At 36.6% G+C, this 17,666-nt stretch overlaps 1 protein-coding gene across 8 annotated transcripts in view; it reads left to right on the top strand.

Moving 5' to 3' along the window:
• The window catches only part of HDAC9 (histone deacetylase 9), a 443,223-nt gene that overhangs the window by 214,110 nt on the left and 211,447 nt on the right, over window positions 1–17,666 (top strand). For 5 of the 8 annotated variants that reach the window (XM_042888328.1, XM_042888325.1, XM_042888326.1 and 2 more), the window contains 4 exons: window positions 11,265–11,506; window positions 12,458–12,608; window positions 14,682–14,808; window positions 16,771–16,892. In XM_042888328.1, the coding sequence (XP_042744262.1) occupies window positions 11,265–11,506; window positions 12,458–12,608; window positions 14,682–14,808; window positions 16,771–16,892 (642 nt within the window). The remainder of the gene's footprint in view (window positions 1–11,264; window positions 11,507–12,457; window positions 12,609–14,681; window positions 14,809–16,770; window positions 16,893–17,666) is intronic. The other 3 variants (XM_042888322.1, XM_042888321.1, XM_042888320.1) reach the window with 3 other exon arrangements.

The following is a 17,666-nucleotide window of genomic DNA, read 5'->3' as shown; positions in this document are numbered from 1 at the left end:
TTTTTTTAAAAGAAAGTAGAGATGTATTTCTTAGCTGTCTTCTGTTGCATTATTTTTTTGAGTATTACAAAATGTGGAACCTTTATTCAATATTTATATAGAATAATAATAATGGAAAATGTATTCAACTAAAATAACAGTATTATACTAGTAATTCCTATTGTTTTCTTTTCCACTGCTCAAAAATTACAAAGACAATTGTTTAACAGATGATAGACTGACATGACAGTCTACTCTACATGTCGGTTTCTTTCCAATGCTCACCATCATGTGTTCCTAACTCTACTTGTTGATTGAGGTAACTTAACTGTAAATTAGATGGACAGAGCTTTCTCTTTTTGCAGTTTTGAGTTCAGCCAGCGTTTGTCTGAAATCAACTTAAAAGCATGGTAGTGGCTTGAAGTCAAATAAAGAAATAATATTAAGTTGGATAGAAGTATAATGTATCATTCCAATGATGTAAATTATTAGTATTAGGTTGGATATCAGGAAAAACTTCTTTACAGAAAGGGCTGTTAAGCACTGGAATTGACTCCCCATGGAAGTTGTTGAGTCACCACCCCTGGATATGTTTAAAAACCGTTTGGAAGTAGGACATGATTTAGCAGAGGGTTGTTAGATTTAGGGTACTATGGTCAGGTTGTGGTTGGACTTGATGATCTTTAGGGTCTTTTCCAACCTGAGCAATTCTATGATTCTGTTATTCTATGAATTCTTAAAATATAATTAATCTAAAAAGTCATCCAGGGAAAGGATACTAATAGGAATTTTGTTAATGAACATTTAAAGCAAAAAGATCAATTTTATTATATCAATAAACAGCATCTCAGTTAAGCTATGTTTTTGTTGTGTTTGGTATCCACATATACCTGGATATAAACCATGGTATTTGTTACTAATTACTTATTTCACACTGCTTTCTCAGTTCATGCTAGCTTTCTGATTGACCTGATAAACAAGATTTCCCCCCCCCTGGTGGTTGAAATTAGGCCTTTACATTTTGGGGAATGTTTTCCAGAGTTCTATTTAGTCTGAAGAGTACAACCCATGAATACATTTTTAAATTTTATTTTTAGTATATTATTATTTTTAAAATAGTGTTATCATTCTGTTATATGTATTTCAGTGCTTGTGGTAAGTTGCTGTTGCCATCTGAGATCTTTTGAACTCATAGCAGATATCTACATCTCATGGTTCGTAGGAACCCAAGTAGATAGTCAAACTGAAGTAAACAAATGTATGGAGACTGTAGGGTTAAAATAATTTACTGCGATGACATGAGTCAAAATAGGAGAAATTAAGATAAATGGTGTAATAATGATATTGTTATGTGTGTCACAGAATTACTTTTCTTTACTATGAGAGTGGTGAGGTTCTGGAACAGGTTGCACAGAGAGGTTGTACATGTCCCATCCCTGGAGGTGTTCAAGGCCAAGTTGGATGGGGCCCTGGGCAGCCTGGACTAGTATTAAATGGGGAGGTTGGTGGCCCTGCATGTGGCAGGGGGATTGGAAATTCATGATCCTTGAGGTCCCTTCCAACTCTGGCCATTCTGTGATTCTATAATTTCATGAACTAGATGTTATATCTCTAGTTTGAAATTAGCTCAAGAACATCATTTGATCTTAGAAGTAAAAATCTGAATATATGTATTTATGTGTGTTTATTTTGTCCAGGATAGCCTTTTATTACAAAATTGAGGAGTTGTGTAATACCTAGGTTACAACTGTGAACTTGAGATGTCTGTCTCCTTTTTTCAAGTAATTCCCCCAAATCCCAAATAGCAGAATATGAGAGAGATACTTTTTTTATTACTATTATTTTCTGCAGATGGTTATTGTTTGAATCTATTCACTACAAAACGAAAACTCTCTTTGCATTAATGAGAAGGGGAAAAAAAAAGTAAGCATCCTAGAAGACTGGAATTTCCTCGATTGTGAGTTCATTATGCTTTTTGTATTCTTTATGTAATCTCTTTTACAAGAGTGCCTGCCCTGTGTAATGGGGAAATGAGGCCATCTTCATGGTACTCAAGGTTGTTTTTTGAAAGATGTACTCTTTCTGCAGAAAAACAAACAAACAAACAACAACCGGACAAAAAAACAACAGATTAAATCAAGGCCTTTGAAATACTCACAGCTCTTTCATCAAGATAATTGGATCTTCCTCAGGAACTCCCCCTTACTGTCCTTACAGCAGCCCACTGTCTGCCTGTTGACATCTTAATCCATCCAACTCTGTGGCTCAGTAGCTGCATAATATTCTCCTCATCTGCATTGCCATTGTTTCTGTCCCTTTTCGTATTCTGCCACTCCTAATTCACTTCTGCAGTCTAGTAAACTCTATCTGATTTGCATTTAATCACCATTATGATAATTTCTTCTCTTTTTCCATGCTTTTCCCATGGCTTTTTCTCTATGCATGCTTTAATCTCTGACCTGAGATATCAGTATTCCAACAAGTACAAACTAATGATCTAATAGTACTTATGTACTTTATTTTAGTCACTGTGCAGATGTACTGGGAGCTACCTATTAGCAAAGGAGGACAGATTCCCCAGACTATGCTATAGTCCAAGGCAAGGTGGTATGAAGGAGAGCAGAACAGGAATAAATACACAGGAAAAAAAAACAAAACATTTCTTCGCTAATAAACATCTTGTTAATTAAACACGTTAATTTTGTATTGAACGTATGTGAACTATATTTCTGAGCTGACATAGTAAGTTGTAGTATATTACCAGCCCCTGACTGTTGTTTCCCTTAATCTCCCACTAAAAAGTTTCTTTAAAAGCTATTGTTATTCTTTGTTGGACTTTTCCCCTCCTCAGTGGGAGATTTCAGTTCAGTCCCAATTTTCTGTGCTTGGATTTGAAACTGTGTTTAGCCACATTTGTATCAAAGATCAGGATGATCCATAAACACTAATAACACTGTAATAATAGAAAGTCATTTCTGATTTCCCTTGAAAAATGACTTCTAGAGACATCATAAGCTTAATGAGCTACAGCCACATGTTAGCTATTCAATTGAAGAAGAAGAAAAAAAAAAAAAAAAGGCTAGAAAGTGGGGGAAAAAATGCTTCCTGGTTATTTTTGGTTCATTCATTTTTTCCCCTAAAATACCAGTAGAGTTGCCAGCAAGAATTGCCAGTAGTCCCTTGGAAGATTTGCACCAGAGCTTGGCTTCCAATGGTGTCAGTCTGAGCACTGGCTGTCACGCACCTGAAACAGCAAAACTATTTGTGGATACTTGTTCAGCAGAGCTCTACCCACAGCCTAATTGGCTTGAGCACACTGTCCAATGATGCTAAAGATATAACTGCTGGCATACCCGAATGGTATCTTTGATATTTAAGGGAGAACTTTTTGCCCTCTCATCTTTCTTTGTATCACCCATTTAGGACTAGAGTAGTGACATTCCCACTGTTGGGGATTATTCAACTGTTGTAGATTCTGCATAATGACCAACACACCTACAGTATTCACAAATGGAGAACAGATGAAAGCAGAGTGAATGGAAATCTACATTCTGGATGTATTTGGTACCTCTTTCTGCAGCACTGTAATATCTCTGAATGGGGTATCAGAAAAAGCAGGTCTCTGGAAAACCCTGTGGAGCCCTCTCAGTCATCCTCAGCATCCTGCTCTGTACACTGTCTTCTAATGTGTAATAATACTGACACAAAAGTATATTGCCTTTTATTAATTTGTATGTGACATTTAGCATTATATCTGTTTTTAAAAGGGAGATGAGAGGAATATTTTGTCTGCTCTTTGTATTTTCTGAGCATTTCAGGGTATGATGCAAGAACAGTATATTTAAGCGAGTGCACACCCACGGTTTTATATCACACATGGTTCCATTTGCATTAATTAACTAATTGTAAGAGTTTAGTGAATTGACCAGCAGATAAGCTGGCATTTATCGATTTGGAGATGGTTTGTACCTAATGAATTCGGCAACTGTCACACAGTGTTACCACCAAATCAAACCTTAATTGTCATCCTTATTATGATCTTTTTAGGGGCGATACTGATCCATGCATAGAAGATAAACTGCTAAATTAGTGCTATTTTATATTCTTCTCTTTTTTTTTTTTTTTTTTTTTTTTTTTTGTCACAGAGTGGGCACTGCTTGATACTGTATACCAACAGCATTATTAACACTGAAGTATCATCATTATTATAGTGTTAATAATATAGGTAGTCTTATGTGCATTATAGTAATACTAGTGGTATATCATACGCTGTGGAACTGAGAAGAAAGATGTGTAGAAATTCTATTTTTTTAACTATACACACATTTGTCTTTGTCGTGTTTCTATATTGTCTGCAGCAGAAGTATCCAGAGTTCCTTATATCAAAAAGGCATTTTCTGGAAAGTGAAGATATGCCTGTGTGCTGATGGGTGTAGAGAACACATGTATAAGAACTCTCTAGCTGAAATGTAAAGTAACCCAAAAGCCAAATATAGATCAGCTTGAATTTCTTGATAACAGATCATCCCAGGTTTGAGTTTAAAAGTGTTTCACATTCTGTGACTTACTGGGCACATTTGCTTTTATTCCTCTGACAGAAATGGTTGGCCTGCTATTTGCGTGCAAGCTAATAAGTAGAACTTTTGCTCATGTGTTCACTGTAAAAGAAAGAGCAAATGCTAACATTTTAAAACTTCTTCATTACAGCAAATTAGATGGCTTTTATGTTTGTGTTTGTTATGACTGTTTGACTCAAAGGCATATTTGCAGAGAAGGAATCTGATTTTTGTAAATCAGTATAATAAAGCCTTTGATTTTTTTTCACCAAAGCCAGCTAGCTATAACTTCAGTGTTGGTGTTTCAAGGCCTCTCACTGATATTTTAGAAGTCTGTGGTTGTTCGAGCTTCCTTTCCAGGCCCTGGGGAAATAAGAGAATGGTAAATCAAAGCACAGATCACTGTTTGCATTTATTTTACTTCTCATTATGACATGTATGCAAACACTTAAAATAAATAGGGAAAAGGTATAATCATGATAAAATCCCTTTTATAGAACAAAAGAGAATACGTTTATAGTCTAATTTATTACACTTCTCCTTAATACCATAAAGTCAGTTGAGTGCCTCATCAAGTTTGACAGTTCATTTATACTTTTGTGATAGTATTGTTAAAATAATTACTGACTTTTTAAGTATAATCCAAGAAAATAAGTAGAAATTATTTTCTGTGATCTGAAATGAGTTTTAATTTCTTGTGTTTTTTTTTTTTTTTCTAAGAGAGGAAGTTTTAAAAGTACAGATTGCAGCAGAGTACTTTGCTGTCCAAAAAATCATTGTGCTGCCTTTGAAAAACATCTTTCATTTTTATTTGCTGTCTTGTTTTTTCTCTTGCCCGTGACAACCAAAATCCAGGCTATAATTGAGGAATTGTAATTAACCAAAAATATTTAATATATATAAAATTTGAATATATAAATGTTTGAATTGAGTGAAATTTGAAGGACACTGTTTGCTACTTGGGTGCATCCTTTTGCATAATTGGAGGAGAAAAAATTTCCGTCAATTTTAAATATTGAAGGAAAAGTTTTATTACAGAATCCAACTACCATCCACAATTTGGATGCTTTTGTCTCATTAAAGATATTAAAATGCGATACTTTCAAGCCCATCTTCTTTCACCACTATAGTCATGAGAGAGAATCTGGATCAACCTTCTCGTGTGGCATAAAGAAGTTTCACCTGTATTGAAGTCAACAGAGGGATGACAGATTATACCAGCTGAGAACTGAGGGACAAGATTTTAGCCACCAGAGGTGAAATGATAAAAGCATCCCATGAGAGGTATCCTAACCCTTCACAGCTTATTGATCATCTGACTTGTACATCTGATTCTGTACTGGTTATTCTTAAAATGTCAACTTCTAAAATGCAGGTCTTGTAGGGAGGCCCAGCTTCCACCTTAAGGTTATGAAAATCTCTCCTTTGCGGAGTAAGCTCCAAATTAGGAAATTTGTCTTGGTTTGTTGAGCAATTGCTCTAGAAGTTTTCATGCCAGACTCCATCCTCTTTAGTCACGACTATTCAAAACCATGTTGTTCACTTTATTTCCAAGCATCCCCATAGCTGACACATTGCTCTGTTTTTGTTTACACTGCCTTTGAGGGCAAGCAGATCCTTATCAGTATGCCTGGACTCCTCTTAGATTACAGTGAGCAATGTTCCTGTAATGCTGCTTCACTGTGAAGAAAGCCCTGCCCCAGTTAGCTCAGAAATCTTAACTCCTTTCCTTGTGCCCCATCTCTGCTGTGTTATTGGTGTTTCACTGACTGGCCATTCTTTTTCTGCCCCATTCTCTTTTCTCTTATCCAATTGCCAAAATTTCCCTCCTACCTGCAATATTTCATCTTTTCAGTCCTTTTCCATCCTTTTTAGACATCATTATGGCTTTTCAGATATAAGTGCTTTTCAGGTCTTGAATAAGGTGGCACATAAATTCTAGGTATAAACTGGAAAGTAAATGTGATGTTCATTTTTGATGGATCTTCTACTCTTTCCCCTATTTAGAAGTATTTTCTGTAACTTCTTTACTTCTTTGAATATGTTGTGATTTACTGATGACTAATACTGAAAGGGAAGGTTTCTTCACTTTCTCTGAATAAAGAGGTAAAAATGGAGGCAGTCTCTTTTACACTAAGGTGTACAGTAAGGTTGTTTTCATGAAAAACATGAAAACTATGCAAAGCACTGTAAAACCTAATAATCATTTCAAGAGGGGTTATTTTAAAGAAGAGAGTTCAAAAGAGTAGCTCCGGTTTAAACAGCTCTCCTATTCTCTTCTTTCTTCGTAACACTTCACTGGATACTTGGGATGAGGAGTGCCCATTTCCTGACAGGATTATTCTTCAAAACTTTAGTTGTTCTTTGTCTGTTTTCAGGAATATACTTTTACTGACAAGTACTGAAATTTCCAGCTGGGGGTCTCTTGCCAGATGTGATTCTCGTTTAGCATTGCAACTTTAGTGTTTGTCCTTGGTCACTCCTTAAGCCTGAAGTGCTTCTCGAGTAAAACACTGCCCTAGATGGACAAGCAAAAGCAAGAGCCAAGCTGACTTTCTTTGCTGCTCCTCTGTCCCTCTCCTGGTCTAAAAGCACTATTGACGGCATGAGAAGTTCTGCTGTGAGAGGGTTAATGTGAATCCCCGCAGTCTCAACAAATTAGCACAGTTTCCCTAACATAAGAATCATAAATGCCCTGGACATGTTCTCATAAACAAGTGGACGAGAATTCTTCGGTACATCTCAAATTAAGAATGGCAACACTTCAGCTGATGGCAGCGGCCCTTCTTTAAGTTCCTGTTTTTAAAAGTGACATAAATGTCTGCCACGAAGGGTAACTGCTAAGAACAAAAAAAAGAAGGTTGCCCCTCTTGGGAGATGATGGTAAGAAAGCAGGCTATATTATTTGCTGATATTTTCCTTTAATGTTTGCGGTTTGTAAGACTTGTATATTCTAATATACCAGTGTGCAGAAATTAGTCACTGAAAACCAGCTTGAAATTCTGTCTCCTAGTGAAAGTTTTTCAGTGATTCCCATTTTCAGACATGTTTTCAAAAATCAACACGCTAGGGTAACTAAGTAACTAAGAAACAACTAAGCTCTTTTACCTCTTTTCATTTGCGCTACAAGCCTTTAAATATACTCAACAAGCGTGCCATTTTGCAAGTACCTTATTTTCTTTCCACAGAATGTCAAAAGCACTGCAGGCAGTGCAGCTATGGAATATAATTGATATGGATGTTCTCCTGAGACTGTTTTTGTTGTTACATTTCAAGAGAAAGGCTCTTGAGATTTTATATGAAAAACAAATACATATGCCTTTTGCAATTTGTTGTAGCTGAAAATAAAATATTTTTCTACTAAAATGTTAGTATGTTTCCTGGAATCACTGAGCTTTCAATAACATTTTTAGTTAATATTCTGCAGCTTCCTGTGGTATTCACCACAGCTAACTTGAGCTCAGGGAGTTCAATTTCAGTTATTTGTAGGGAGGACTCTCTGGGTGTGCTCTGCAGTCATCAGGGATGTCGAGAAGGGATGTCCAGACCACAGCTCAAGGAGCACAGGGCAGGGTCCCACCCTGAATCGGACCTGCTATAGCTTTTCTCTGTTGGGCACCAGAAGTACTGCAAAACAGGGTTCCTCTGAGTGGAGATAACCTTTAGGAAACTCAGACTCATATGTTCTTTCATTATCCATCCTTTTCCTTCACTGGCTAGTAGCTTGATGAAACCTACTGTTGGAAGTCCTGCTTCCCACTGCTTCATGTGATGTTTGGAAGTTTGTGTGCTGATTAGGGCATTCATTTTTCTACTGCAAAAATACATACCTCTTTGTGTCAAGGGGGCTAAAACATGAAGCAACCTAATGAGAATAAACATCCTGCATCACCTTTGGCCTTTTTAGAGTTAGTTAGTGGGTGGCGAGGAGAAGATGCTCCAATTGAAAGTCAAAGTTTTTAAATAGACTGGTTCTGATTTTGTGCTCCATTACACACTTTTTCACACACCTTGTTTGAACTCCACAGGGCCTCTTGGTCACGTCCTTGTTAGCTGATAACAAGTAATAAGAATGTAAAGGGCATGTGGCCAGGTTTGTGTAACAGACAGTAGCTCAGTGTTTGGTTTGGTGATTTTATAGTTATGTGTGTGGAATAATTTGGTTGAGGAGGTTAACTGTTTTCAATGTAACTATTAACTCTTACAGTTTTGAAACAGTAATTACACATAAAGGATAATAGCTATGTCAGCAGTTAGTGGTAGTATTGGAGGTAACCTTACTGTTAGCAATATTTACAACAGGAAATAACTGTTTGTCTTTATTTGTCAGTAAACATTGACTTTTAAATGAAAGAGTAAGTATTGATTTCTGTGGGTTCAAGAAATACTTTAATGTTTATTTTCCCCTGTGTTTCTGAATGAGGTAAATTTGAACCTGATGAAGTAGGTGTTCCAGAGTTAGATTTATTATTTGGGTCTGTAAAAATTCTTGAAAATGTGTTTTTTACCAAACCGATTTCAGCTCTCCATTTTACTAATTGTGGAAGGAAGTTTTCATTATTGGAAAAATAAGGAGACTTACCCTCACTGTTTCAGAGAAGCGCTCTCAAAATGAAGAAGTGGGATGCTCATCAGAGGTAGGAGGTGTAATCAGACTGAATCTCCACACAGACTTCTAGGGGTTGTTTTGCAGCCAGTATCTGCAAAATAAACTGCAGGATTCAGTTTGCAAACACTGTTGCAAATCAAACCCTGCAAGGTTTGCAGGGCTCCAGTTACTATTATTGCTCTTAGTAAGGCTTATTATCCTGTCACAGAACTGTAAGAAAATCCATCTCTCCACTTTAAACATGATAAGCCTTTGTCACCTACAATGCAATTAATGTTAAAAATAGCAGAGAGTCTGTGATAAGATTGTGACTTGCAGGCAACGAGCCATTGTCCAGTGCTGGAGACTTATCCAGAGGGGCAGCCAGCCTGCAAAGCTCTGTCAGCTTGCTGATTGCCGTTTCTCTCAGAGTTGGATGAAATATTCATGTCTTTGCTCTGCTCTCTGCAAGCACTATTGATTTCTTGTATAAACGCAGCTATATTTAGTCTAGACAAATGGAATGTGGATTGCTGCTGAATAAGTGGGATGAAAGGCAGGGCTTTTGCCTGTCCATTTCTCTTGGTCTGAGGCAATTATTTATAATCAAGAGCAGTTTTTGTAAGTTAAAGGTGATTTTTTATAATTTAGCGATTAATCTCAGAACAAAAGCAAGCACTTATACACAATCATTCTGTTGGGATAGCAGGTTAAGGAGGCAAATTATGCTCTGAGGTTTATAATAACAGTTACTAGGATTTAAAAAAAAATAAATACAAAAACAAACGCAGGAAATGTTATGTTTGCAGAATGTTGACAAGAAAAGAAAGAAAATAATGTGGTCAGTGAAACAGATTCAGTGCCTCACTTTTTTTTTTTTTTCTTTTCACTTTTTTTTTTAATATCTGTTGTATATTTTGTGCTGGTAGATGTTATGGTGCAAATAGAATTCAGTTCTGTCCATCTACAATTTTCTCTGCAGCTCTACTGTTCCTATTTGCTAGACTTTTTCACCATCTCATTTTGGTTTTCTCCTTGGAAATAAATGCAGTTCCAACAGGAATAAAAGTAGAAAATACATATACAGCGTATTCCCTGTTTGTTTCCTGAAAGCATGCTTGTTTTCAGTTAATAATCTTATTTTTCTAATATAATAGTAGGAATTCGTTAATGTATTTGTATTCCACTGTCCTCTAGTGGGTGGAATCAGAACTGCTAAGTGCTATCGCAGGCCCTGTGCTATTTTCCTGTTGTAAAAATGATATTAGTTAGTTTTTATTCTATTTCAACAGGTAGAGTTATGTTCTGTCTTGTCATTTAATATGAAAAGCTGGACTTTAGAAGTACCGTGGTGAAAATCATCAGGTCTCTCTTTTTTGTTCTGCTTTTTAGTCCCTTCTATTTAAATCAGGAGATGAAAAACTACAAGATTCTGCAGTAACTACTTTAATACTAGATTATAAGTATATACCATAATGGCAGCAAATTGAAATAATGTGTTTTGATTTTCTTGAAAGTTATACAGAGGGTATTAGGCCTAATCCATTCCAAAGACAGTGGTCACTTTTTGATGAAGCTTTATCGTAACTTCTCATCTTTTATGTCTAATTATTTTCCTATTTCATGTGACTCATTCCTGCGTGTTTGCTACAAAGCCAGATATATGCAATAGCTATTTATGCATAACACAATCCTTGGATAATCTACGTCCTAGCTTTCACTTTTTAGGGAAATCTCTTGCAACCCAGTGAGAACTACTGCCTTCCTCTCACTTGAAGAAATGCCTCAAGTGTTTGTGGTTAAGCTGTCGTAGTACCTATGAGGTTCTCAATAAATACTGCTTCCCAAGGCTGTGACATGGTTTTAGACCTTGATTGCTTGTTAATCTATTTAGCAGAATATTAATCTGGAAATATTTTTGCAGAGAACAGAAACAGAATAATAAAATAATTTTGAAAATCTCAGGTTGCTAGTAGAAATATCAGAAGGTTGCATACAGTATAGTTTGCATTCTTGTTGGCTCTGTAAACTGAGGGAGTCTATGAGTGAAACTGTCTTTTTTTCATCAGTAAGAGTCATCTCTATTCTATTTCTCTGATTATATTTAAATGTAGATATGTTTTGTTGTTTTCTTTTCTCAGTGGATGTGAAGTCAGAGGTTCCTGTGGGATTAGAGCCTATCTCACCATTAGACTTACGAACTGATCTCAGGATGATGGTTCCCATGGTGGACCCAATTATGCGTGAAAAGCAGCTACAGCAGGAGCTACTTCTGATCCAGCAGCAGCAGCAAATTCAGAAACAACTGCTGATTGCAGAGTTTCAGAAACAGCATGAAAACCTGACCCGCCAGCACCAGGCCCAGCTCCAGGAGCACATAAAGGTAGCAACATTTCTCATTTATCCTTCAGTTTATTGCAAACCATGTATGTTTAGGCAGACATGAAAAGAGAGTGTTCATAAAAGATTTGCTGTGTCTGAGAGATGGACAGTGAGTGCTTACTCCTATGTGTCTGGGTGATATAAGCCTTTTCAAGAAAAAAACATTACCAGCAAGTTGTACCTAGCAAACCAAGGTAGTATTATTAGACTCTCCAAGCTGATGAAGCTGCTAAATGCACTGAAAGTCAAAATACCAATTTCACAGTGTTATTTTTTCAGCCAGACTACAATATGGTTGTCTTCTCTGTGTGCACAATTCTGAGCACATGAAAAGACTTATTTATTTGGCTGCAATCTGAATTTGTGCCCACAAATCAGTGGACAAGTATGTAATATTTGCATTTTAAACAAAGGTAGGGCCTACAAATATTTTCACTCTTCTGTGATCTGCCTCACATGACATTTAAACAAACAAACAAATAAATATATGTATGGGGTTGCATATGTTATGGTAGGATTGCTGTAATGGATTTTGGCTGGGAATTTATGTTCTTCCATTTAATTTTAATTTTTCTTTCTGATCTACTTGTCATTATACTACTTTGCGAAGCTTCTGCTGGCTGAAGCTGACAAGTGCAACTGAGTACAGCAGCCACAGTTTGGTAATACTTTGGCAAAGACTATTATGCAGTATTCATGCATTTTTGGCAAAACAGAAAGAAAAGAAAGCACAGCAGTCAGCTGCTACTTGATGTTAGAGTTCATTTTAGTGACAGCTGGTGATGCACTGTGCTGATAAAAAGTCTGGGGAAAGGCAGTTAAGAGATAAAAATAAGAGTAAGCACAAAAAAAAAGCACTAGTGCTCTGTTATTCAAGGGAGTTGTTTTGACCAGGACTGACCTACAAAACACTGCAAGCTGCACATTCTCATGTCTTTTTGTTTTGTGCAAGTTACAACAGGAACTCCTAGCCATTAAACAGCAGCAAGAGCTTCTCGAAAAAGAGCAGAAACTGGAGCAACAGAGACAAGAGCAGGAACTGGAGAGGCATCGCAGGGAACAGCAGCTTCCTCCCCTCAGAGGCAAAGAAAGAGTCCGAGAAAGTAAGTGCTAATGTACCCTGAATTCTAATACAAAATTAATATATTCCCCTTTATCTTCTCCCAGCTGAAGAGACCTGAAGCAAGTCTGTGGCAGTTGAAGCTGTGCTTGCAGAAAGGCAGAACCACCTGTTGCACAAAACAACTCTGCTGTTTTGTGTGCAGATTTGGAGAACTGCAGGAAAGCATATTCTGACAGACTTGTAGATACGTGTCTCTTTTTATGAAATAGGAGGGAGTTTGAAAGCCTAAATCTTCACTTGAATTTCTCTCTGAAAAGCTTATTTCCTAATACAGATATCACTACCAACCAGCAATCTATTTTAATAGTGAGGTTATTTGAGCATTTTTTCAAGACTGAAAATATTATGAAGTGTTTATGAGTATCTTCACCTGAGACATCTAAATACTTTTTTCTTAGTTACAAAGACAGCACTTCTTGAAACTGCCTTATTTTTCTTCATATACCTTTTCATGAGACCCAACAGGAAATTATTTCTAGTTCATATATAGCTCTGAGATAAATGACAAAAGATACTGTTGGAATTTGATGCTCACTAGAGGGAGACAGATACAAATAATTCACTTCAGTCAGGTCAGCTTAAAAGTCAGGTCATGAAGATACTTTGTGAAGGTATTTAAAATGAAACTGCCACATGTAGATATTGGTATCTGCCCTTCTAATTGAGCAGGATTCTAACTAAATAAAGACCAAACAAGAAAAGAGTTGTACATAGTACTCATGGGAAACATATACACCTGCTTTTTTTTTCTTGGAAAACTGTATCAGTTCAATAGTTTGCCATACTGTAGACTTTATAAGTTAGTGTCCGTAGGGCTTCCTTTACTTTGGTAAACATTGAATCATAAAAGCATCATATTGCCGTGATGATGTTAGTTTTACATTCTTTGGGGGAAACTGAGGAATACCTCCATTCCTTTGTCTATGGAATTCCTTTGTCAATGTTTTCTGGTAGCACATTAACAGTCTGAGGTTGTTCCTTTAACCTTTTCATCCTAATCTAGATGGGTTACTTGCTCTCTGTAACATTAATAAATTATTTAAACCACCCAGAAGGAGAAGGGTAACAGAAACTCCAACCAAAAAAGGATCCTGTAAGGGATATGAAAATCAGCATTCATATAAACAGTTTGACTTTGCTTGTTCTCACACCAAAGATGAGCAGCTCAACGGTGCCTTTCTCCATTTGGCTTGCTCGTTACACTGCACCAAGCCAAGCAGCACTTATGACCCCCAGCCCTAGCATATGCTGCTACTGATCTGCTTAATGAGTAAAGGAGGGAAGGAAAGTACGAAGGCTGCCGTTAGGGTCTGAAGCTGAGGGGTAATAGAAGTGCTTTATGGGAATCAGGTCACAGGGAGACGTGCTCACTGGCTAACTATGCTGTTGGGTAACCAAATACTTAGAGTATCAGTATTCCTGAGTACGGCTACTTTCAGAGAATCACTTCTCTTCCTTCTCTTTTTTATCACTGTTTGGGGACAACTGAAAGATTTTTTTTTTTCTTTTATGTTCTATTTACAAAGAATATTATGGCTATGAGTAAGAAAGCATTCCCCATGTTGGAACAGGGAATCAGTTTACTTGACACTGACATGCACTGCCCTACCATCAATTTACAGAAAGAGCAAACATTCTTCACTGCTACTTCAAAATGACCTTTTGTCACTTGCTTTTTAGTTTTTTCATTGTTTTTGGATTTGGGTATTATTAGGAAATGATTTAAATTCTTTGGATATATCTGGCTCTGGATAAATGGCCTCATCTACTGATGTAATATTCCTCATGACTTCATTGATTTTCTGGTTTGTGGCCAACTTTAGTCTTCTACAAGCAAACAATCCAAACAATATCTCCTTTTGACTGATTTCCACCAATGCTTTTTATAGTTTACAACTCTCTCAGCAGTAAGGACATAGATTGTTTTTTTCCTGTTTTTTTTTTTTTGTTGTTGTTGTTTTGTTTTGTTTTGTTTTTTTTTTTGTTTTCTTTAAAATAAAAATAAAATAAATAAAGATGAGATGTGTTTGATTTTTTTTTTTTTTTGTCTTAGGGGCAGTAGCCAGTACAGAAGTGAAGCAAAAACTTCAGGAGTTCCTGTTAAGTAAATCAGCAACAAAAGACGCTCCAGCAAATGGAAAGAATCATTCCGTGAGCCGCCACCCCAAGCTCTGGTACACGTATGTTCAGTGTTCAGCTGTTTCCTTGCCTTATCGAGGTAGCTCCTAACAGTAGACAGAATGCTTCTTCAGTGGGGATGTTGGGAGTCTAACTCCAGAACAAGATGGAAGAACAAGCAAGAAGTTAGCAAAAAATATATATATGATATCTATGTGTAATATATCTAGCTGAGCTGAAGAGTACTTGGTAAACAGTAATGACATGAAAGGTATACAGCAGAATGGTGTCTGAAATTTATATAAACCTTTTATTTCAACTGCTTAATCTCTTGATGCCATCACAAATTTTCCAACTACACTTGCCATTTTCCAAGTCTCTTCAGTTTTTACACTTAGAACAATTTGTGCTTGTCTTACTCGGATTTTGAATCAATCACAGCTTGTTTCTTCTTGAAGAGATCCTGTTTTCCAGTGAAGTTATTTATATCCTGTAAGTAAATCACAAATATAATGGATCTTTTAACTTTTTTTACTCTGATAGAGTAAGAAACCTCTGATTCAAAACAACATTCTGATGATGGCTTGACATTGATAAGAATATGCTTAGGCACTGAGACAAGTGATTTTTTCAGATTCTGTTATGGATATATTACTGTTCCAAGAGCTTACAGTGATCACTCCCCCTTTTTTTTTTTTCTTTATTTTTAACTAATTAATATATTTTTAAATTCTTTATTACAACAGACAAGTTTTTAAAAGTCAATTAAAAAAAAAAAAAAAAAAAGAAGAAGAAGAAAAGAACTTCGGATGCATTTCTAAAAGAATTTCAATATTATCCCCAAACTAATCTTTACAGGTCAGACAAACAGAAATGCATATGGTACACTAGATTTTAACCTAGTACTTGTCCTTTTTAAAAAGCATTACTGAAGCACTTCCATCTGAGCTTCTCCTCTAGCTGATCATAGCACTGTGATAACATGATTTAATACACAATTATATTGTTTCTTCTAGAAGTAAATAATTTCCAAATAATGTGTAAAATTCTCTTGAGTACACATGAGTTCTGAACTAATGGTCTGAACTTATTCTGGTCTTCAGATGTATGAGAATTATGCATTCTTCAGGGAGATGTCTTCTGCTACATGAGGGAAACGTTCGTGTTAGTGTTTCTCTTTGACAAAAAACATAGCATTACATGATTAAACATTTAAAAGAAAGGGAGAGGCTCTGTAAGTAAAATGATGTTTAGACAAGCACAAAGTACAAAAGTTTCCCTCTTTTCCTCTAAACAAAAATATCAACCAAACAAAAAAAACCTGTCATTGAGCCAAACGATGCAGTTGCTTTGCAATGTACTATTTACATGTTCAGAAAAATCTGCCCATACTCTTTCCTTCATTCAGCATTTGTCAGAAAGTGCTCTTCAGTTTAGAACTCCTCTGCTGACATGTTGTGTTCTGCAGAGTTGTATGCCCAGAAAACTTATAAAATGAACTTGAATGCAAGTTTTAACTTTCCTGTCTAAATGGTTTACATTTTTTTTCAAGAGATAGTAATATCTCAATATTTTTGATTCATTTCATATAACACCACCACCATCCCACCCCACAGAAGTCCCCCTGTCTTTTTGTTGAAAAAGGCTGGGTCAATGTATAACTATTTGTATGTAATAAACAGGACTTTAAATGGCTTTTGCTGTGCCTCAGCTGGTTCACATTAAAATACAACAATCTGAAATGGTCAGTTTTCCAAACTGGTGACAGATCCTGTCTGTAGGTCAACATGACTCTTATCCTATGTGACTTTTATAATGAGTGCAAATAGTACATTCTTGGGAATCCCGAGGAGTTCCATGACTTACTGTAAAAGTAAGAAATTTGTTACATGAGCCTGTGGTTTGTGCACACTTAGAGGAGCAAGAACATAAACACAGCTGAGACATGTGTACAACACGTGTAGATAGTTACTGCTGGTCACCTCAGTGCCTGCTAATTTGTGACCTCTCTGTGTCTGCTGCAGGGCTGCCCACCATACCTCACTGGATCAAAGCTCTCCACCCCTGAGTGGGGCCTCGCCGCCATACAAATACACTTTACCAGGATCACAGGATGCCAAGGATGATTTTCCACTCCGTAAAACAGGTGAGTTAGAGTAGTTCATTCAATCCCCTTACTGAGATTTCTTTCACCCTTTATTTTAACCAGGCTGTCCACCAACAAGGCATATATCATAATCCGCAAAGCCTGTTCAGGATGTTACTAAGAGTAAGCTCAAAGATCCTGACTGTATCTTTACAAGGTTGGCTTGACCACGTGGTATCAAGAGTCATTATTTCCCACACCTAACAGCTTGTGCAGGCTTCAGTCCTGATGAACTTAGTTTCTAAACAAACTGTAATTTCATGGATCTTTTGTGGTATTGTCTTTATCTCAGTATTACTTCTGGGTTTAATAGCTCTCTCTCTCTCTTTTGCATGGTAGATATAGTATCTACTTCAGATGATATGCTGCCTGAAGGCACATTTTTTCAGGATGCTGTGAAGAGAATTCATGAAAAGAGAAAAAATTGGGTTAATGTTGAATTTTGTGACTGGTTGAAAAAGGCTATATGCATATCTCTATGAATGTGCATACATGCATATGTTTGCGTATGCTTTTTACTCATGAGAATGTCAAATTTACAATAAAATGTTCATTTGAACATTTCAGACTGTTTCAGAGGGTTTAGCAAATAAACCTTTTTTTCTTGACAGCAGGTGAACTGTAGACTTGTCTTTTTCTGCACCATAAAGCTAGAAGGATGATGGTGGAGTCCATGTGGCTGTTACCTCAGGTCTTTGGTGCAGTGACCGGTATCCAGGAATGCAGGGAGACACTAGGAGAGGAAAAAAGAAAAAGAAAAGAAAACATTAGGTC

This window comes from Lagopus leucura, unplaced genomic scaffold, assembly GCF_019238085.1.
Source record: "Lagopus leucura isolate 7727_CA_CO unplaced genomic scaffold, USGS_WTPT01 Super-Scaffold_100157, whole genome shotgun sequence".
Classification (NCBI taxonomy): domain Eukaryota; kingdom Metazoa; phylum Chordata; class Aves; order Galliformes; family Phasianidae; genus Lagopus; species Lagopus leucura.
The sequence above is the reverse complement of the archived record's forward strand: the minus strand, read 5'-3'. Positions and strand labels throughout refer to the sequence as shown.